The 17870-nt window shown below is 45.2% G+C and overlaps 2 protein-coding genes across 2 annotated transcripts in view; one reads left to right on the forward strand and one right to left on the reverse strand.

Annotated features, from left to right (window-relative positions):
- Positions 1–17870, forward strand: part of arid6 (AT-rich interaction domain 6) — a 29235-nt gene that overhangs the window by 4884 nt on the left and 6481 nt on the right. The gene's annotated exons all lie outside the window — the stretch shown is intronic.
- LOC130516995 (uncharacterized) overlaps positions 12466–17870 on the reverse strand; it is a 6464-nt gene continuing 1059 nt past the window's right edge. Inside the window, exon 2 of the mRNA XM_057018503.1 lies at positions 12466–17764. Within this exon, the coding sequence (XP_056874483.1) occupies positions 14955–17462 (2508 nt within the window). The 5' untranslated portion in view covers positions 17463–17764 and the 3' untranslated portion in view covers positions 12466–14954. The remainder of the gene's footprint in view (positions 17765–17870) is intronic.

Raw genomic sequence — 17870 nt, forward strand, 5'->3', positions numbered from 1 at the left:
CTAGCCAAGAATTAACATATCTGAAACCCCATCGCCAAAAAACAAGGAAGAGCAAAAGTAGATTTAGCCGCCACGTTTCTAGGTTTACCTTGATTATCATCGCCACCAGGCTTTCCATCTCTGGAGTGGAACATCTGCTGGCTCTTTTTTTTTGTTGCTCCACTGACAATTATCGAGGCAAAGACGCTGTGTTGGTGCCACTAATCGCCACCTCATCGTCACACATTCATCATTCCCACGAATCTGCCGCCGCCATATTTCAGAACGGCGCCGAACATGATATAACGCCGGACGTTTATTTGATTTTGCGCTGAACGCTTTGGCCCCCTTCCGCTCTTCTGACGCTTAGCGTGACTTTTATTTTAATTGCGGCTGCCGTTATGATTTGCAGCCGACTTTAACGGCCCGAATGCTACATAACAGTAAAGCAAAGGACAGACCAGCGATTAGCGTCGCTTTATGTGACTCGGGGAGTGAAAAAGAGGAACAACTGCGGCGCCGTTTTTGTTTAAGTCTGCACAAGCTAGTGAATTTATGACAGCGATGTGCCGCGTGGCGGCAACCGCTAGCGCCGCATACAAAGTGTCTGCTCATCAAGACACGTGAAATCATTCGGCTTGGGAGGACGCCGAAGGACGGCCGTCCACCGGACTGTTGATGGAAGCCAGTCATTACAGTCCTTTAGTCCGTGTCTCTGCTACTTTGACATGTTTTGATGAGCAGTGTGTTACCTCAGAACAGCGGGGTAACTCTGGGCAGGTTTTTTTTTTAATCTCCGCGGAGGAGCTGTCAGTAACGCCAGCGTGATTAACAGCATCTGCCAGCTGGACGTCCGTCCTTTGGACTTCAAATTCAAAGCATCGATTAAACCATGTAAATTAACGTTAAACTTGCTTACTTTGATTCTTTTATTCTTAAAAATAATCCAAATGAAGGTATAGAATGGATTCCAGCATGTATGTCAGCAAGGTCACACCAGTAAAGGTGGACGAGGACACTAGCAGAGTGCTGCAGCGCCCCCTGTTTGTGGATAACCAGCATAGCAACAGTGTTAAGCGGTTAACTGTGCCCGTGAATGCGCTAAGCTAAGCAAAGTGGGGGTCTGCACACTAGTGCCCCTAGTGGGTAATTGTAGGGTTCAGGTTCGCAGCTCTATTTCATCCACCAACAGCGAGCCCCCCCCTTAACACTCCTCCAATACAAAGTTCAAGGCTCAGGTTCTGTTCAGCTGTTACTTTTGTGAACACAAGCTAGCTCATACGCACCTGCCAGACAGGACGGGCTTTGTCCAATGGGGCTCTGATGGTGCGTTTGCTGTCCAGCAGCTCCTTATTATCATAAATTCTGTACATTTGAAGCTGACAAGCAGCATCTGGATGGAAACATCGCCTTTCTGTGGAAGCGTAATCTGTAAAAATGTCCCTCACGTCCCCGATTGTCCCATTATTACGGCTCTGGGCTTCAGCAGCTTCTCCTCCGGCCTCAAATTCAGGTCATTCCATTGACTTTTATGAACCGCCGCGACCTCTGATTACAACGTTTGGCGTTTTCCGCACAATAAAAACAGCAGGGCGTAGAGCGAGGCAGGAAGGGGGGTGGGGGGGGGGGGAAGGCTCACAATGACAATACCAATGATGAAGAGCAATTTCGGGGAAAATGGGGTCAGAGCCGAGAGGGAAAGTTTTGGGAGGCCCCCGTGGCTTCGGCAACGTTCCCCCGCTTGGACCTCGATCCTCTCGGGGTTGTTTGGACGGCGAGATTGATTTGATCGACGTTTCCATCACGTCTCGACAGCGGTTGTGACGGGGATGATTGACAGAGCGGGCGTTGATATCAGTCCACCGAGTGACACGTCACTTCCTCCTCTACAGTAACCCTACGCAGCGGCGCGATCACTCGCCTGATGTCATTTAGAGCTACGAGGGAGCTTCTTATTCGCGAGGGTCCTTCAGGAGGGAGATTTTTACTCAGCTAAAGTAAGAAATGACTTCTCGTAAGAGGGAGATCAATAAAAATCCCAGGAACACAGAAAATGTCTGGAACTTTTTCATTTTCAACAGAGAGTTGTTGTTTTGGGGGGGGGGGTATATGTGTTTGAGGCTCCTGGCTGCAAGACGAAACCAGCAGAAAACAAAAGCAGAATCTCCAACATCCAAATCTCCCACAGAGGAAACGAAAACCAATCTTTTAAGGGAAGAACCGGCAGGTATTTCGAGACGCCTGCCGAGCAGCAGCGCTAACGCTCCACGGCGAGATGCTCGGGCGAGCGCCACGATGACAAGGAGCGCGGTAAACATCCAGACATTATCATATAGGCGGCGCAGCGGCGTGGATCTACAGAATGCTGATGTGGAATTCTGCAGTTTATTCAGGAAGAACGCTTTAAAGTAAAAATGAGGATGAGAGATGTTCAACAACAAGATGTTCAGCTCAGCACCGCTGTGGCCGTGTTGGTGGGGAGTCCACTCATTGCCTGAACACCCAGATATAAATATATATATAAATATATATATATGTGTGTGTGTCGAGCTCGTCTTTGTCTCACTTAAATCCGTGTTAATTAGATGTTTCCTTTTAAATTATTTACTCAGATTATCACCAATCTGCTCGCTAATGTGGGAAACTTCAGCTCTTAGCTAACAATATTTAACACTCTTCGTACAGAACTGTTCCAGCGGAGTAACCGGGCGTGTGTTGAACAACACGAAACACTAAAAGCTGCTTTGAAATCTGCAGTTTAGGCCAGAATATTAAATACAAACAGGCCTTTTGTCAGAAAAACCTGTTGTCTATTCCTCCAATATGGGTTCAAGCCCATTCTTGGGTTCATAAAAACAGGAAGTGTGGTTCTAAACACCGAAACACGCCAGTAGAAGCATGTGAGATGGAACCAAAGGGATTGTTGAAGGTTCCCTGTGGGAGGAACTTCCAATGGTTCCTGTCTGAGACCCAACTGCGGCTAATTCCGGAGAGAAATCACATCCGGAGCCGAGGACCTTCACCAGACCTCCCTGCAAAACAGACGGAATAAAAACGTGCGGCAACGACGCCACCGCCATGCATCAGGCCATCGCCATAAAGGCAGCCGCTCGGCACGTCAGAGATCTGGATCCGAGAGCCGACGGGTTCCTAGCTTGTTTAACCTTTCCCGCTGTGGCCCCGCATGCTGATGCGCCATATTTTTCCCTGTTCTGGCCTGTTCCTGAATAGTAATGGACTAATATCAGCATGTTCCGTTAAAAGGTCAGCATGCTCTTTCATTCAGCAGTTGAACTTCCACAAAAAAAAAAAAAAAAATCCCGACCGGTGAAGCGAACGCGACCGCTGCTGCGTAATGACGGGGAACGATGCCGTCGTGACCAACGCTAGCTCCTGAAAACATCGGCCGATCACTCCTTCATCTTTTTTTTAAAAAAAACAAAACCCTCATTTGAAAGTCCAATTGAGCGGCCGGCGCCGACCAGGGAACGCACACGTTTGTTCTGCTTCTCGCGCCACGACGGACAAACACGGCGGAGCAGTTTAAAGCTTCATTATGTCGTACGTACAGGAAACGGGCCTGCAGCCGTGCACGCCGTCTCCTAAAGAGTACACACCGTGGACGGAGCTCCAGTGGTCTCATTAGTCGGCGCTGGAAGCTCAAACAGACATTATAGGCCTGTATATGCATGAGATACGTCTCCGAACGTGTGGGCCGGAATACCGAGTCAGCCGGAGGAGCTTCGACTCGGATATTTTAACACTTTTTCTTCAGTTAAGTGTGGATTTTTATTAGTGTCTTACACCACTTTTCTTCTGCTGCATTTAGTGTTATTTGATATTATTGAGCGGAAAGTTGGATTCTAAAGAAACATGGAGGGTTCCAGGACCTGGAATCTATTTTTCTATACCAAGAAGGGTGGTGGAGGGTGGAGCGTAAACAAGCATATGGCGGCTATAGAACCCTCCAGGAGCCCTCAGACTGTTTTCCATTTCAAAGCGCACATGTGTTGTCTGCAGATGTTCTTCTCCAGTTTCCAACTTTACTGAAGGTAATTTCAGCTTTGCTAAAATCCCACTTTTGCCGAATTTGTCTTGATGTCGGCGAGCCCGATTACCTGACTGAAATAATCCGATCGTGACCCGATTTCTGATCAATCAGATTGTTCACATAGTTAATAACCAGTAGAGAACAGAACACAAAAGAGAGTCGGACTACATAGGTACGGAATCACCTAAACCCTGTTTTTTTTTAATTCCACTTCCTGACTAAGTGTGACAGATGTAATTATTAGTAATTACACAGTTACGAGCAGTTATCAGAGTTTTAAGGGTCTTTAATTACCTCTAAAATCAGCAGCAGAAGCATCAAAGTTGTGCCGTGTTTCCAGAGTTAGTGAGAACCATGCGGTGGTCCTACTGACCCAAACAGGAATAATATGGACCCCCTCCAGCCTTTGTTCATTTATAATTTAGCTCTGCAGGCAGCAAAGTTGCATTTGCATTCAAGGGCGTCAGCAGCGATTCCAACATGTCTGATTGGTGATATTAGCAGACTTATTTAGTTTAGATTCTCAGGATCGCACCAAATTGACAGTCGGAATACTTATTATCTCTTCTCGGGGATTTGAGCTGGACATTGATGCTATGCTAATGCGGCTGCGCTTTCCTGACCGTGTCCACACTTGCCGAGCACCTCCTGGCATTAGCAGTGAAATTTTATACAGCCCGCAGATAATAAAAAGCCATTTTTATTCAGAGGAAGAGGCCAGCGTAAATAATGAGCTTATACCCGTTCACCTGTGCTACCGATGCTCCCTTCCCACCGGCTGCATCTAAATCCTAAAGTCTTTTTAAGGGGAACAAAATAAGAAACACGACCGTTTAATATGAGTCAGATCAGCCGCTGCTCCAGTCTTTAAACCTAAAGACAAAGGAACACTCGTATGGATGGAAAATTCACCCACAGATGTGAAGACGAGTCCAAACTCAACCGAGGAGACAAACTGGGCTAAATACTGGGCTGATACACCAGCCATTGATCAGGCGCCCTCCTTTATTCGCCCTCACTGTCACGACCTGTACATCGCGCCCCAAAAGTGCAAGTCGGGGCGATTTAAGCTAACCTGAGATAAACCCCCAGCCTTCATCTGGCCGTTCCCATTGCTCTCATTTGCTGAGCGAGGCAGGAGAGGAGCTTAATTATAGTGCACTCTGAGATAATGATAACACAAATAGTCTCCTAACCCCCAAACACACACACACACACACACACACACACACACACACACACACACACACGGCTGAACAAGTAAACAAGGTGAAAGCATCTTTAAACGAGCAGCAAAGTTTGCGCATTATTTCCTGCTTCCTTTATCCGGATTAACAGCGGCATGATACTTTCTGACTTGAGAGATTAGTCAGGACTTCAGAGTCACCACCACTACACTCCTTTCTCCAGCGTGCACGGCTGAATTAACTGTTGTGGGGATCCAGATCTCTCCACCACCTTAAACCCTCAACCAGAACACAACTGGATGTCCCGATCAGGTCGCTGTTTAAGTTAAAGCTGAAGAATCCTGAAGAGATTTGCTACACTGAAGACCAACTGTGGTTCTCTCCACTGTCTATGGTGTGTGTGTGTGTGTGTGTGTGGTGTGTGTGTGTGGGGGGGGGGGGGGGGGGGGGGGGTTCTGGAGGGTATCCCAGCTTTGGTCCAGAGGTGAGGAACACTCTGGACTGGTGGCCAACTCATGCAGGACCTATAGAAACACAAACCCTCCCAGCCTTTGGGCTGTGGGAGGTAGCTGGAGTTACCAGGACTCAGAGGACCCAAGTGGACATGAGGACAACATTTAACCTCCACGTGGACCAGCCTCATTCTCCCTCAAAGATTCGCCCGCCAACCCCAGCGAGACTTCTGCCCAGTAAAATACTGGCAAGTGGAAGTGGAGAGGGAACGTCTGACGTCCTGACTCGGCCTACAGCCATTTACAGCCCACATTCGTACGCATCCATTACCAGCACGATGGCATTTAAATTGAATCTGAAGTGATGCCTGAGGGGTCCCATTGCGCCCTATTGCGTGAAGGAGGTGGCACCCAATCAGGGATCACTTGATGAGGGGCACCATCCGTTTCTACCTTCGTTTCTCCAGAACCTCCATCTTTGTAAGAGGGAGGCATTTTTATTGAAAACAGGCGTGTTTCTTCCCGAGCTCGGCTGGTCAGGAGCAACATGCGTGCCTCGGCGCGGCTCCTCCTCCGGTAGGATGTGGTCTTTAATTGAAAGGAGAACGAGTTGATCCTCCATCTCAGTAACTTCTGTCAAAGGCAGCAGCACTACTAAGCCGTACTCGGTTCACTCTGGCTCTATTGCCTTAATAATGAGGCTGTCCCTACGCCAACACACACCGGCGGTGAAGACTAAGCTGTTATAATGAGATAACTCCAGCCCTGACATGATTAAGGTGTGATACAAGTGAGACTACCACGAGTGTGGCATCAGAGCAGTTTCCCTCTCTCTTCAAAGAACTTGGGGGGGAAAAAAGGGACTGAATCTTTTCATCCCTCCAATTTAATTTGTGTCAGAGCTGATATCCTAACAGGACTTTACTGAGACCACAATTACTGGCTGCACAGCTCGCCTGGAACTGTTTCGCTCTGGGAAAAGGCTGCCGTGCTGCTTGTGCAATAACAAAGTAGCCTCGCTGTGGCTGCCTTCTGATAGACTGACCTGAGATATGTGCATTCAGGCATGTCATACTCGTATTTTCGCCATCTTTCCAGGGGCAATAGAAGCCAATCCACCTTCTCTGGCTTCTTATCTCCAAAAACCGCTCTTTGTAAGATTCACTGATCAATTGTAATAGTCGTTGAGAGATAATTGAGCTGTGTTTTTCTTTTAAAGAAAATAACCAAGCATCGGCTAATTTGCTCAATGTGTCTCCATTAAATGACAGTTTGGATCCATAGAACAAAGATAAAAGCAGGCTAATAACGTTGCTTGACCCCCACGGATCCTCTCACGGAGGACTTTTGACCCTTGCTCACATAAATGAACATTTGCATTACAACATGCAATGACACGGTGACAGGAAGTCATGGTGGAGAACATTTTGTGTTGCTATTTTTACCTCTCATGAGCTTAAAGGACCTGTTCAAGATAGAACTGGAGTGTACCCAAAATAGACCCATGTGGAACCCCATACAGAGAGCTCACAGTTTACAGGGATCCCAGATTACTTCTCCCTGCTAATCAGCTCTTCCAGTTTAGCATTCAAGGGGAGCCGGTCGTCAACTCTTTCTACATCCTCTCTTTTCTGTCGCTGGCTCAAAGCCTGACCTCTGTGTTGACCTGGCGGGTCAACCTCTTTCATCTAAAGTCCTGAGGGTGGCTGCCAACGAGGATCGCACCACTGGAGATTCTGCTGCACTCGCCATTCGTCCAGGTGTGACATTGGCTTGGTTAGCATCTGCACCTCCCCCTGGCTGCAGGAGTCTGCCTCTTTCTCTCTGGGTGTGTGGAAGAACTGGACAGAATAAACGGCACCTCTGGGCCAATGTGGTCGAGCTAAGCCGTCAACTGTAAAGCATCTGCCACAAATGGTTCCAGAGTACACGTCTGTACCACATAACTGCTCCAAAACACCTACGAAGACGTGCTATAAGTCAGAGTGGAACCCTCGGAAACAGAGTGACAAATAAATACAGAATAAAACTGAATTCCCCTTAACTGGAAATACAGGAAAGGGAGTTTTTGATGTGAATTCTAAACCTATTTTGTTGCATGGAATATATTATTTATTAGCAGGAAAATAAAAGGTGCGAGACAAACATGGCAAGGACGTATCTGTCCTGTAGAAAGCTGTTAGCTGAGTGCTGCTATTGAGGGAGACGGTCCAGTAATTGCCTGGCAGCCAATCAGCATTCACCATTCCCGTCTTTTCCCTTTAACCTTTGAGGAGCAGCAGGCAGCATAATGAGCAGGCTGGAGCAGCCACTCATCTGACCCAATTTTCTAAACTGGGAACTCGCGTGAAACCGATGGTGAGTGTGCGGGAAAATTAAAGACGCTTCCACACCGACGTTTCCTGCGATTACAGGAGGGTAAACATGTCTTTTGCCATGAAACGGCGCGCACCGTAAAAGTATCTAACGCGGCAAACATCCTTTCAGCTTCCTGCCGGAACATTTTATGCATTTGCAGGCAGAAGTACCTCCCTGAATCAGAAACACTGCTAACTACGTCCCCCTTTTCAGGACGCCATGTGCTACTTAAAAATACTCCGAGGGCGAGCGACTGTTCCCGAGTGCTACGTGCAGTCACGCCAGAGTTCTTCCGTTTGTGTCCTCTATCCTCCTGTTGACAGTTAGCCCCTGACAGATGGATGATATCTATTGTTCCCAAAGTAGAAACGCGGTGTGGGGCTGCTGCATGGCAGTGACACCTCGGCTCCCGTGCTTCCCTGGAATTTTCACAGAGGCACGATTGTCTCCATTTCTGCTGAATCAGAAGTTCGCACAGATGACACGTGGCGTGACTGTAGCGTTAGCTAATGCACCAATTATGGGGGGAGGGGGGTTAAAGGAAAGAAAGCTCTTCCAGGGTGATGACATCATAGAATGGAGACATTTTCAGTTCACTCACTATTGTCACCGTGGCCCTTTTTGAGGGCCCGGGCTGTTCGTCACTGCTGGGAATTCAGTTACACTCTGAAAGGACATTCAGCGGGACAAAAGGTCAGGGGATGTTTGCTCCACCGTCGCACAACAAACACGCTGGTCTTATCGCTGACGTGGAGCTCCATTAATGCTCAATTAGGACCAGAAATTTCGCCTGGAGATGTCAGCAATGACATTTTTCCCCCCGCTTTTGAATCAAGGAAATCCATCCATCAAATCCTACAAAGGTTTAAACTTTAGAGACGGCTGTTTGACATTTGGAGTTCCACTTTGGTGTGACCTTTGCAGCAGTTCCCCAAATATACCCAGAGTCAGTGTGACCATTCCTCTCCTCAACTCTCATCTGCCTCGCAGTTGTCATGGCGAAGACAAAAGGGGAAAGCGTAGACAGTAATAATCACTCGTAGGTGAGCTGCAGGTTGGTGTGCAGCGTGAATTTGCACCATCTTCGGACTGAACTTGTTCGACGACCCGCTGAAGTCGGGTGGAGACGGTTGACCAACAGTGCCACCGTGCGGCGAAATACTATAACAGCGCAAGGCGCCGCGGCACGTTTAGACAAGAGTTCTTTTACTTGCAAGTTTTTAAAATAGTTTTTGTGAGTGAAGCATGACCAAATAACGAGAAGGGAGCATCGAAAAATGTGATTTCAGACTCAAGTCGGGGCTTCTTTTCAACTTCGATGCTCCCTTCTCGTTCTCCAGAGTAAATATGAAAGTTTTCAAAAGGCAGCAAAGATTTTCTGACTTTGGCCTCTGGAACCTGTCAAATTTTAGCTCCTAAGCTCTGTCTATTTTACACAATCGTCTTTTTATTCTCATTTTAGAACATTTCTTTACTGAAAAAAATCACCTTTCTGAATCTTATTGGGAATTGATATTGGTAATCATTTGTTCATGTGACTAAGCAGGTTTCTGTCCTCACATTCTCATACCATAGCCAGATTTTATCAGTGCAACTCTTTTCTGCATTAGGTTCTTCTCATTCCATCACTGCGCACAACAATTTGTGCTACAGCAAGAGAGCAAAGCACGCAAGTATGGAAAGGTAGAAGAGTGATAAGGATGGAATGAACACAGACCACATTTAGAGGAAGAGAGCTCACGCCCAAAACACACACACACACACACACACACACACACACAGATATATACACTCAAATGCATACACACATGTAGATAGATAGATAGATAGATAGATAGATAGATAGATAGATAGATAGATAGATAGATAGATAGATAGATAGATAGATAGATAGATAGATAGATAGATAGATAGATAGATAGATAGATAGATAGATAGATAGATAGATAAGTATGGAAAGGTAGAGGAGTGATAAGGATGGAATGAACACAGACCACATTTAGAGGAAGAGAGCTCACGCCCAAAACACACACACACACACACACAGCTATATACACTCAAATGCATACACACATGTAGATAGATAGATAGACAGATAGATAGATAGACAGACAGACAGACAGACAGACAGACAGACAGACAGACAGACAGACAGACAGACAGACAGACAGACAGACAGACAGACAGACAGACAGATAGATAGATAGATAGATAGATAGATAGATAGATAGATAGATAGATAGATAGATAGATAGATAGATAGACAGACAGACAGATGATTGATAGATAGATAGACAGATGATAGATTGATAGACAGACAGACAGACAGACAGACAGACAGACAGACAGACAGACAGATAGATAGACAGATAGATAGATAGATAGATAGATAGATAGATAGATAGATAGATAGATAGATAGAGATAGATAGATAGATAGATAGAATAGATAGATAGATAGATAGATAGATAGATAGATAGATAGATAGATAGATAGATAGATAGATAGAGATAGATAGATAGATAGATAGATAGATAATAGATAGATAGATAAGTATGGAAAGGTAGAGGAGTGATAAGGATGGAATGAACACAGACCACATTTAGAGGAAGAGAGCTCACGCCCAAAACACACACACACACACACACAGCTATATACACTCAAATGCATACACACATGTAGATAGATAGATAGAGACAGATAGATAGATAGACAGACAGACAGACAGACAGACAGACAGACAGACAGACAGACACAGACAGACAGACAGACACAGACAGACAGACAGACAGATAGATAGATAGATAGATAGATAGATAGATAGATAGATATAGATAGATAGATAGATAGATAGATAGATAGACAGACAGACAGATGATTGATAGATAGATAGACAGATGATAGATTGATAGACAGACAGACAGACAGACAGACAGACAGACAGACAGACAGACAGATAGATAGACAGATAGATAGATAGATAGATAGATAGATAGATAGATAGATAGATAGATAGATAGATAGATAGATAGAATGGTGAGAGGGCCGACGGCCCGGGGGATCTGGTGGCGCTGCGCTCTCCAACCTCTGACATCTTGCTGGTCTCTGGAGGACGCCTCAATAACAGACACAGGAGGATCCTGAAAGCGTTGCTGAAAGCGTAGACAGTAATAATCACTCGTAGGTGAGCTGCAGGTTGGTGTGCAGCGTGAATTTGCACCATCTTCGGACTGAACTTGTTCGACGACCCGCTGAAGTCGGGTGGAGACGGTTGACCAACAGTGCCACTGTGCGGCGAAATACTATAACAGCGCAAGGCGCCGCGGCACGTTTAGACAAGAGTTCTTTTACTTGCAAGTTTTTAAAATAGTTTTTGTGAGTGAAGCATGACCAAATAACGAGAAGGGAGCATCGAAAAATGTGATTTCAGACTCAAGTCGGGGCTTCTTTTCAACTTCGATGCTCCCTTCTCGTTCTCCAGAGTAAATATGAAAGTTTTCAAAAGGCAGCAAAGATTTTCTGACTTTGGCCTCTGGAACCTGTCAAATTTTAGCTCCTAAGCTCTGTCTATTTTACACAATCGTCTTGCCTCTCGCCTTCTTCAAGGCCACGCAGCTGCACTATGAGGACTCACTCCCACTCGTCTTTTTATTCTCATTTTAGAACATTTCTTTACTGAAAAAAATCACCTTTCAGAATCTTATTGGGAATTGATATTGGTAATCATTTGTTCATGTGACTAAACAGGTTTCTGTCCTCACATTCTCATACCATAGCCAGATTTTATCAGTGCAACTCTTTTCTGCATTAGGTTCTTCTCATTCCATCACTGCGCACAACAATTTGTGCTACAGCAAGAGAGCAAAGCACGCAAGTATGGAAAGGTAGAAGAGTGATAAGGATGGAATGAACACAGACCACATTTAGAGGAAGAGAGCTCACGCCCAAAACACACACACACACACACACACACAGATATATACACTCAAATGCATACACACATGTAGATAGATAGATAGATAGATAGATAGATAGATAGATAGATAGATAGATAGATAGATGATAGATAGATAGATAGATAGATAGATAGATAGATATAGATAGATAGATAGATAGATAGATAGATAAGTATGGAAAGGTAGAGGAGTGATAAGGAGGATGGAATGAAACAGACCACATTTAGAGGAAGAGAGCTCACGCCCAAAACACACACACACACACACACACACAGATATATACACTCAAATGCATACACACATGTAGATAGATAGATAGATATAGATAGATAGATAGATAGATAGATAGATAGATAGATAGATAGATAGATAGATAGATAGATAGATAGATAGATAGATAGATAGATAGATAGTGTTGGATCGCGATACCTTTCAAGTGTAGCTGCCGATCCGCGTGTTCTTTGAATGAAGACTTCGAGAAGTAAAGTACCAATTTCAAAATGTATTTAACAATAGAACCAATTCCAGATACAAATATTACAGAGCTCCGGGCCAGTTCATAACCCTAGCAACAACAGAGTCAATTGCCAGGGCACGAAGTCTGACCACCTAACTATCCCTTGGCCCAGTCCTTTATAGTCACACACATGCAAATTCACAATGTCCATGCAATCCAATCCAGATCCCCCGCTGAGATGTCCTCGTCCTCTTCCTCCAGTCCCCTGCGGTGTTGGTAGGGTTCTTCTTTTCCATTGTTTTCCCAGGTAGCCAGATCTCATTCTTCATGCAAATGTGATCATCAACCCCCCTGATGTCGCATTTACAATGAGTGTTTGACACCCCCTGCCTGACTGGCTCCTGAGATAACAATAGAACAAACAACAATCCTGCAAATGGAATGTCTCTGCTCTTTATTATATTTACCAATGAGTCTACCTTGCCTAACTTCTAAGAGAAGACAGAAACATATGGTGAAACACATAACAAGATAAAGACAATTCTCAACAATCCCCCTTTTGCCTAGCCTAAGCTAGGCCAATACAAACAATTCATTGACAACTCCTCTTGATGTAATGAAGAATAATAGACGTTTAATCATGGTGCCATCTTCTTTAGATGTTCCTCGATCCGTCCAAGCGTTCTCTGTGGATTACCTGCTGGGGTACATTGATTCCAGTAATACCAGTGTTAGGGTTAAGGTGTTAGGGTGTTAGTATGTTAGGGTTAGGGTTAACATGTAATGTTCACTCTGCAACTTCAAAGTGGCCCGTCCACCTGTGCTCTGACCACTTTTACTTGATGACTCTCAGAAGAACCCACTCAGCTATATGTGGAATTCCTGGATCCTCACTGACTGGTTACAGATGTTGCCTGTTGGGAGAAAACTGAGAGCGTCGTTTTTAGTTGAACAAAATAAAATCTATATTTCATAAAAGTGCTGGGCTGGCCTATGGATTGTAAATCTCTATTCTTAAAATGAGTTCCATTGTCAAATCTAATTTGTTTGGGAAACCATGTACCGGATTAATCAAAAATTTAATAACGCTTTTTGCCTCTTCTACTTTTACGGGAACCGCCTCTGGCCAGCCAGTGTATGCATCCACTGCGACCAAGAGGTATCGGAACCTATTGACCCTATCTAACATATCAGTGAACACTATAATTATTTCTTGCCCTGCCATGGGGCAACTGGAAACTTTCCCTCATATGGTCGAATTGTTAATTTTACGTTAAAGTGTGTACATATTGAACATTCTCTGCATCATTCGTGGTTTCCCGCAGTGTTCTCAGGCCATGGGCCTCTTCCAGAACGGCATCTAACAGACCGGGCGGCGGGAGAACAGGTCTGCCGTCTGGGACCCGCCAAATTCCTTCAACTTTCACAGCCCCCCTTTTCCTTCCAAACTGTTTTTTTTATGTGGAGGAGCTTCTTCTTGATCACAACCAAGTCTTTCCCTGTCGTATCTTGGAAGCGTTTCATGAACCGTTTTCTCTGCCCACAACAAATTGTAACTTGGTTTCTAACCTGCAGCCTTCTTTGCTGCCTGATCTGCCGCCTCATTACCTTTTCCCTCTAAAGAGTTCTCCTTGCTGTGACCTTTGCACTTTACAACTGCGACCTCCGCTGGTTCCATGAGTGCCTGTGTCAGTTGCCTCATCTCTACTTCATGTTTTATAGGTGAGCCTGATGCTGTGTTAAACCCTGCCATATTTATCCCTTCATGTGTGTGTGTTATGTGTGGTGCAGTTAAAATTTTGTCCATCCTGGTCTGTCTAAGTGAGGTCATGGTATTGCTGCTGAGCTGACCAGTGATACCACACTATGTGTTGTAAGTACCGTCAGAGCGTAACCCATCACTAAATGTGCTGTTTTTTGTAAAAAAAAATTGCTACCCCTGCCACATGCCTTACACATGGTGGCTGCCTGTTTTCAATGGCGTCCAGTATTATGCTTGCATACATTAATACTTTCCTGTCACCCCCTTTTTTCTGAAAGAGAACACCATTTACTGTATGTTCTCCTTCAGAAACATCCAAAAAGAAAGTATCTTTATAATCTGGAACTGCCAAATGTGCAGCTGTGGTGAATGCCTGTTTAAGTGCAATGAATGCTTTCTCTCCCTCAGTTGTCCATGTTAACCGGGCCGTCAAATCACGCATTCCCTGTTCATTCACCATTGTACGTAGGGGCGTAGACTTTTCTGAAAATGCAGGAATAAAATGTCTATTATAGCTTGCGAGACCCAGAAATGACAACATTTCCTTTACAGTCTCTCATACCACTCATTCTGTTCAGCAGTAAAGTCAACCTGCGCAGCCACACCTTCAGGCCCAACACACAAACACAGTGATGTAATCATCCAAAAATTTCCTTCTAACTTTTCTCTAAACGCATCCTGATAGACCTCATTATTCCCACGGTCGTAAAATAGGGTGACATGATAGGGATCAACTGGCGGGGCAAAGGGACTTAGCATCGACAACCAGGGCCTCCAGCTCTGAAACAATGCCACAACCCCGACACCAGGTGAGGTCTCAGGTTTCCCCAATAAATATCCGCCCACACCCCCTGTTCTGGAGAGGGTGTCGCACTCATCAGCATTTGTCCCTTCACACCTTGGTGTGAAATACAGCAGTTCAGTTTCAGTCCATTAGGAAATTGCACCACCAAACCTTTGTCTCCACACAGAATTGCTGCTCCTGTCCTCACAAGGAGATCTCGTCCCAACAGGTTGATAGGGCAATGTGGTGAAATCACAAAGGGGTGCAATACAGTCTGTCCAGCAAAATGAGTCACTAATGGCACAGAAAACGGCAGTCTTTCCGGTCTCCCTGAGAACCCCACAAGCTCGACGGTGTCAGATGAGATCAGCTCCGGTGATAAATTCCATGAGATAGTGGAACACTGCCTGGTACCTCCGGGTAGTTGTGATATGGACAGTCCCTTTGCCAATGACCATACCCTTTGCCAGGCGTGACACTGATCTCGGCCTAAGTACCCGCCTATCAAGCCGTATCCCTGCCCGCCATGTCTCCCACACATGCCTCCCCTTGGACTGACCCAATACGGGTTTATCAGAGCAAAATCCTGTTGCGGACATAACTGATCTGGCTGCACCTGCCGAGGAAACCGCTGAACCATCTGTTTCTCTTCCTTTTGTTTATCATTAAGCTTTTTCCGTGCTTCATCTAACTGTATTTTTAGGAGCTGTTCCTGCGCTGTAATCACCTCCTCTTTCTTTCCCTGTTGTTTAGCTTTAAATGTGTTGATGTGGTGTGAAAGATGTCTCTCCCAGACATCCGCCGTACTCCCTGGAAGGTCAGGATTTCCTTCCATAGTTTCTTTCACTGATTGTGGAAGTCCTAAAATTATGGCCTGACGGAATAAGGTGGTGTGCAACTTATCTGAGCCAGGATGGCACCCTGTGGCACACATCCATTCCTCTTTACACCTCGTAAGGAACCCATGTGCCGACTCACTTTCCTCCCACTTAAATCTTAAATTCTGCATTGCTCCTGGAGATACTGGAAATATTTGTCTCATAACTTCACCAACCCTGGTTGCACAAGGTCCAAAACGTGCAGCATTAGGTCTGTCTTTAATGCCTGCTGCTACCTCAACTTTATCCAAATCCCAGAGAGAGACTTGTCTCCCTAGAATTCCTCTAAAGTCTCCCATCGCCAGCTGCATGCTCTGTGTTAAGCTAAAAAGGCTAGACATCCACTTGCCGCCTCCCTCTGCGGGTGGGGGCATCTTATCCACTAAACAATTGATGTCTGTAATTGCAAATGGAACATATACCGGTTCCTGTCCTCCTCTTTTCTGTATCAGAGGGGCCTGTAGCTGCGGCATTCCTGAAACGGGCCCCTTACTCTGCGTGTGTATTTGACCCACCTCCTCATTATTTATGGCCCCTGTCAGTGGTAAACCTCTGTACTCACACTCACTCTCTTCCCCTGATTCTGATTCATAATTTTCCATACTTGAACCTGGATCTTTTTCATATAATTCTGTCCGAGATTCAACAGGCTCCTGATGCTCCAGTTCCCCAATAAATGTAGCCGGAAGTTTGAAGTTATCTGTCTTATTCTCACTCTCCTCTTTATCACTGCCATAAATCAATCTTGCCTTCTCCTCCCTGCAGTCAGCCCTGGCAAATCCTCCTGAGGGATCAACTCTTTTTACTTGTTTTATTTGATTGCTAGAAGTTTTAAAGATATTTAATGTAGATTTTTGACTATCCTGTTTTTTAAATGTAGTTTGTTGGGAGATTTTAGGGCGAACCACCTGAGCTTCCTCTCTAAATTCATTTTTTCCTAACTTATCTCCATCCTCTTCCTGTCCCTGTTTCATCCTGCTGACCTGTCTCCGAAGGTCCCACACTGTTTCACGTAACTCCTGCAGTTCTTCATCTCTGTCCACATCTAACTGACCACTGTTAATAGTCAAAACTGGCAATTGATATGGGGGTGGAGAAGAGGTAGTAGGTAATGATGGGTAAAGAGTGGTGTTAAGTGTCAATGTCTGATTTAAATCTTCTAATGGAGGCTTCTCGACATTAGGCACTCGTGTTACCCCTTTAGATCTGCAATTGTGCACCGCTGCACATGCCACAGCCACAACATGTATCCTTCGACACTTATCTTCTAACTCCTTACCCTGTTTTTGCCATGATTTTCCTGCTATAAAACCTAATTTTGGATTATCAAGATGATCCTGTAATATGGTGTGAGTTTCTGACTCCCACTTACACAATGCTTCAGCTAAATTAACCTTCACCTCTGGAAGGGGAAGGATCTTTTGCTTCTGAGCTTCCTTCCACAACTTTTTTATTGCATCCAATTCTCTTTCCCTGTCATCTTCTTTCATGCCACTCACCACCTGATCAAGAGTCCACTTCCACTGTTCTTCCACAGACCGAGGATAGGGATAACATTCTCCCTGATCCCAACACGCTTTACCACATTCCAGTTCCATCTTTAACTATGCTCCCAAGTGAGATTGAATGTGAATGACTCCAACGGTCAACTCAATGCCTCAGTGAAACAAGCTTCTAGATCAAACCTCTTTGATCCGGTTCCACTCTGGGGGTTAATTCCCAAGGACAAAGAGCCTTTTAATTCACGTTCACTCTGACACTTTTCCAACCCACACAAAAACACAAATCTCGGGCGTCGGGAGTGTCCGTCCCGTCAACTACGCTCCGAGTCCCAACCCAAATCTTTTTGATATACAGTGCACTGCATACAGCAATACAGCACTGTACTAGTTACGGTTTACTCTAACCGTAATTCCCTGTTTTTCAACAGTACTTCCGGACTCTAACGTAATTCCCTTTTTTCAACAGTACTTCCGGACTCTAACCGTAATTCCCTGTTTTTCAAC

This window comes from Takifugu flavidus, chromosome 20, assembly GCF_003711565.1.
Source record: "Takifugu flavidus isolate HTHZ2018 chromosome 20, ASM371156v2, whole genome shotgun sequence".
Taxonomy (NCBI): Eukaryota; Metazoa; Chordata; class Actinopteri; order Tetraodontiformes; family Tetraodontidae; genus Takifugu; species Takifugu flavidus.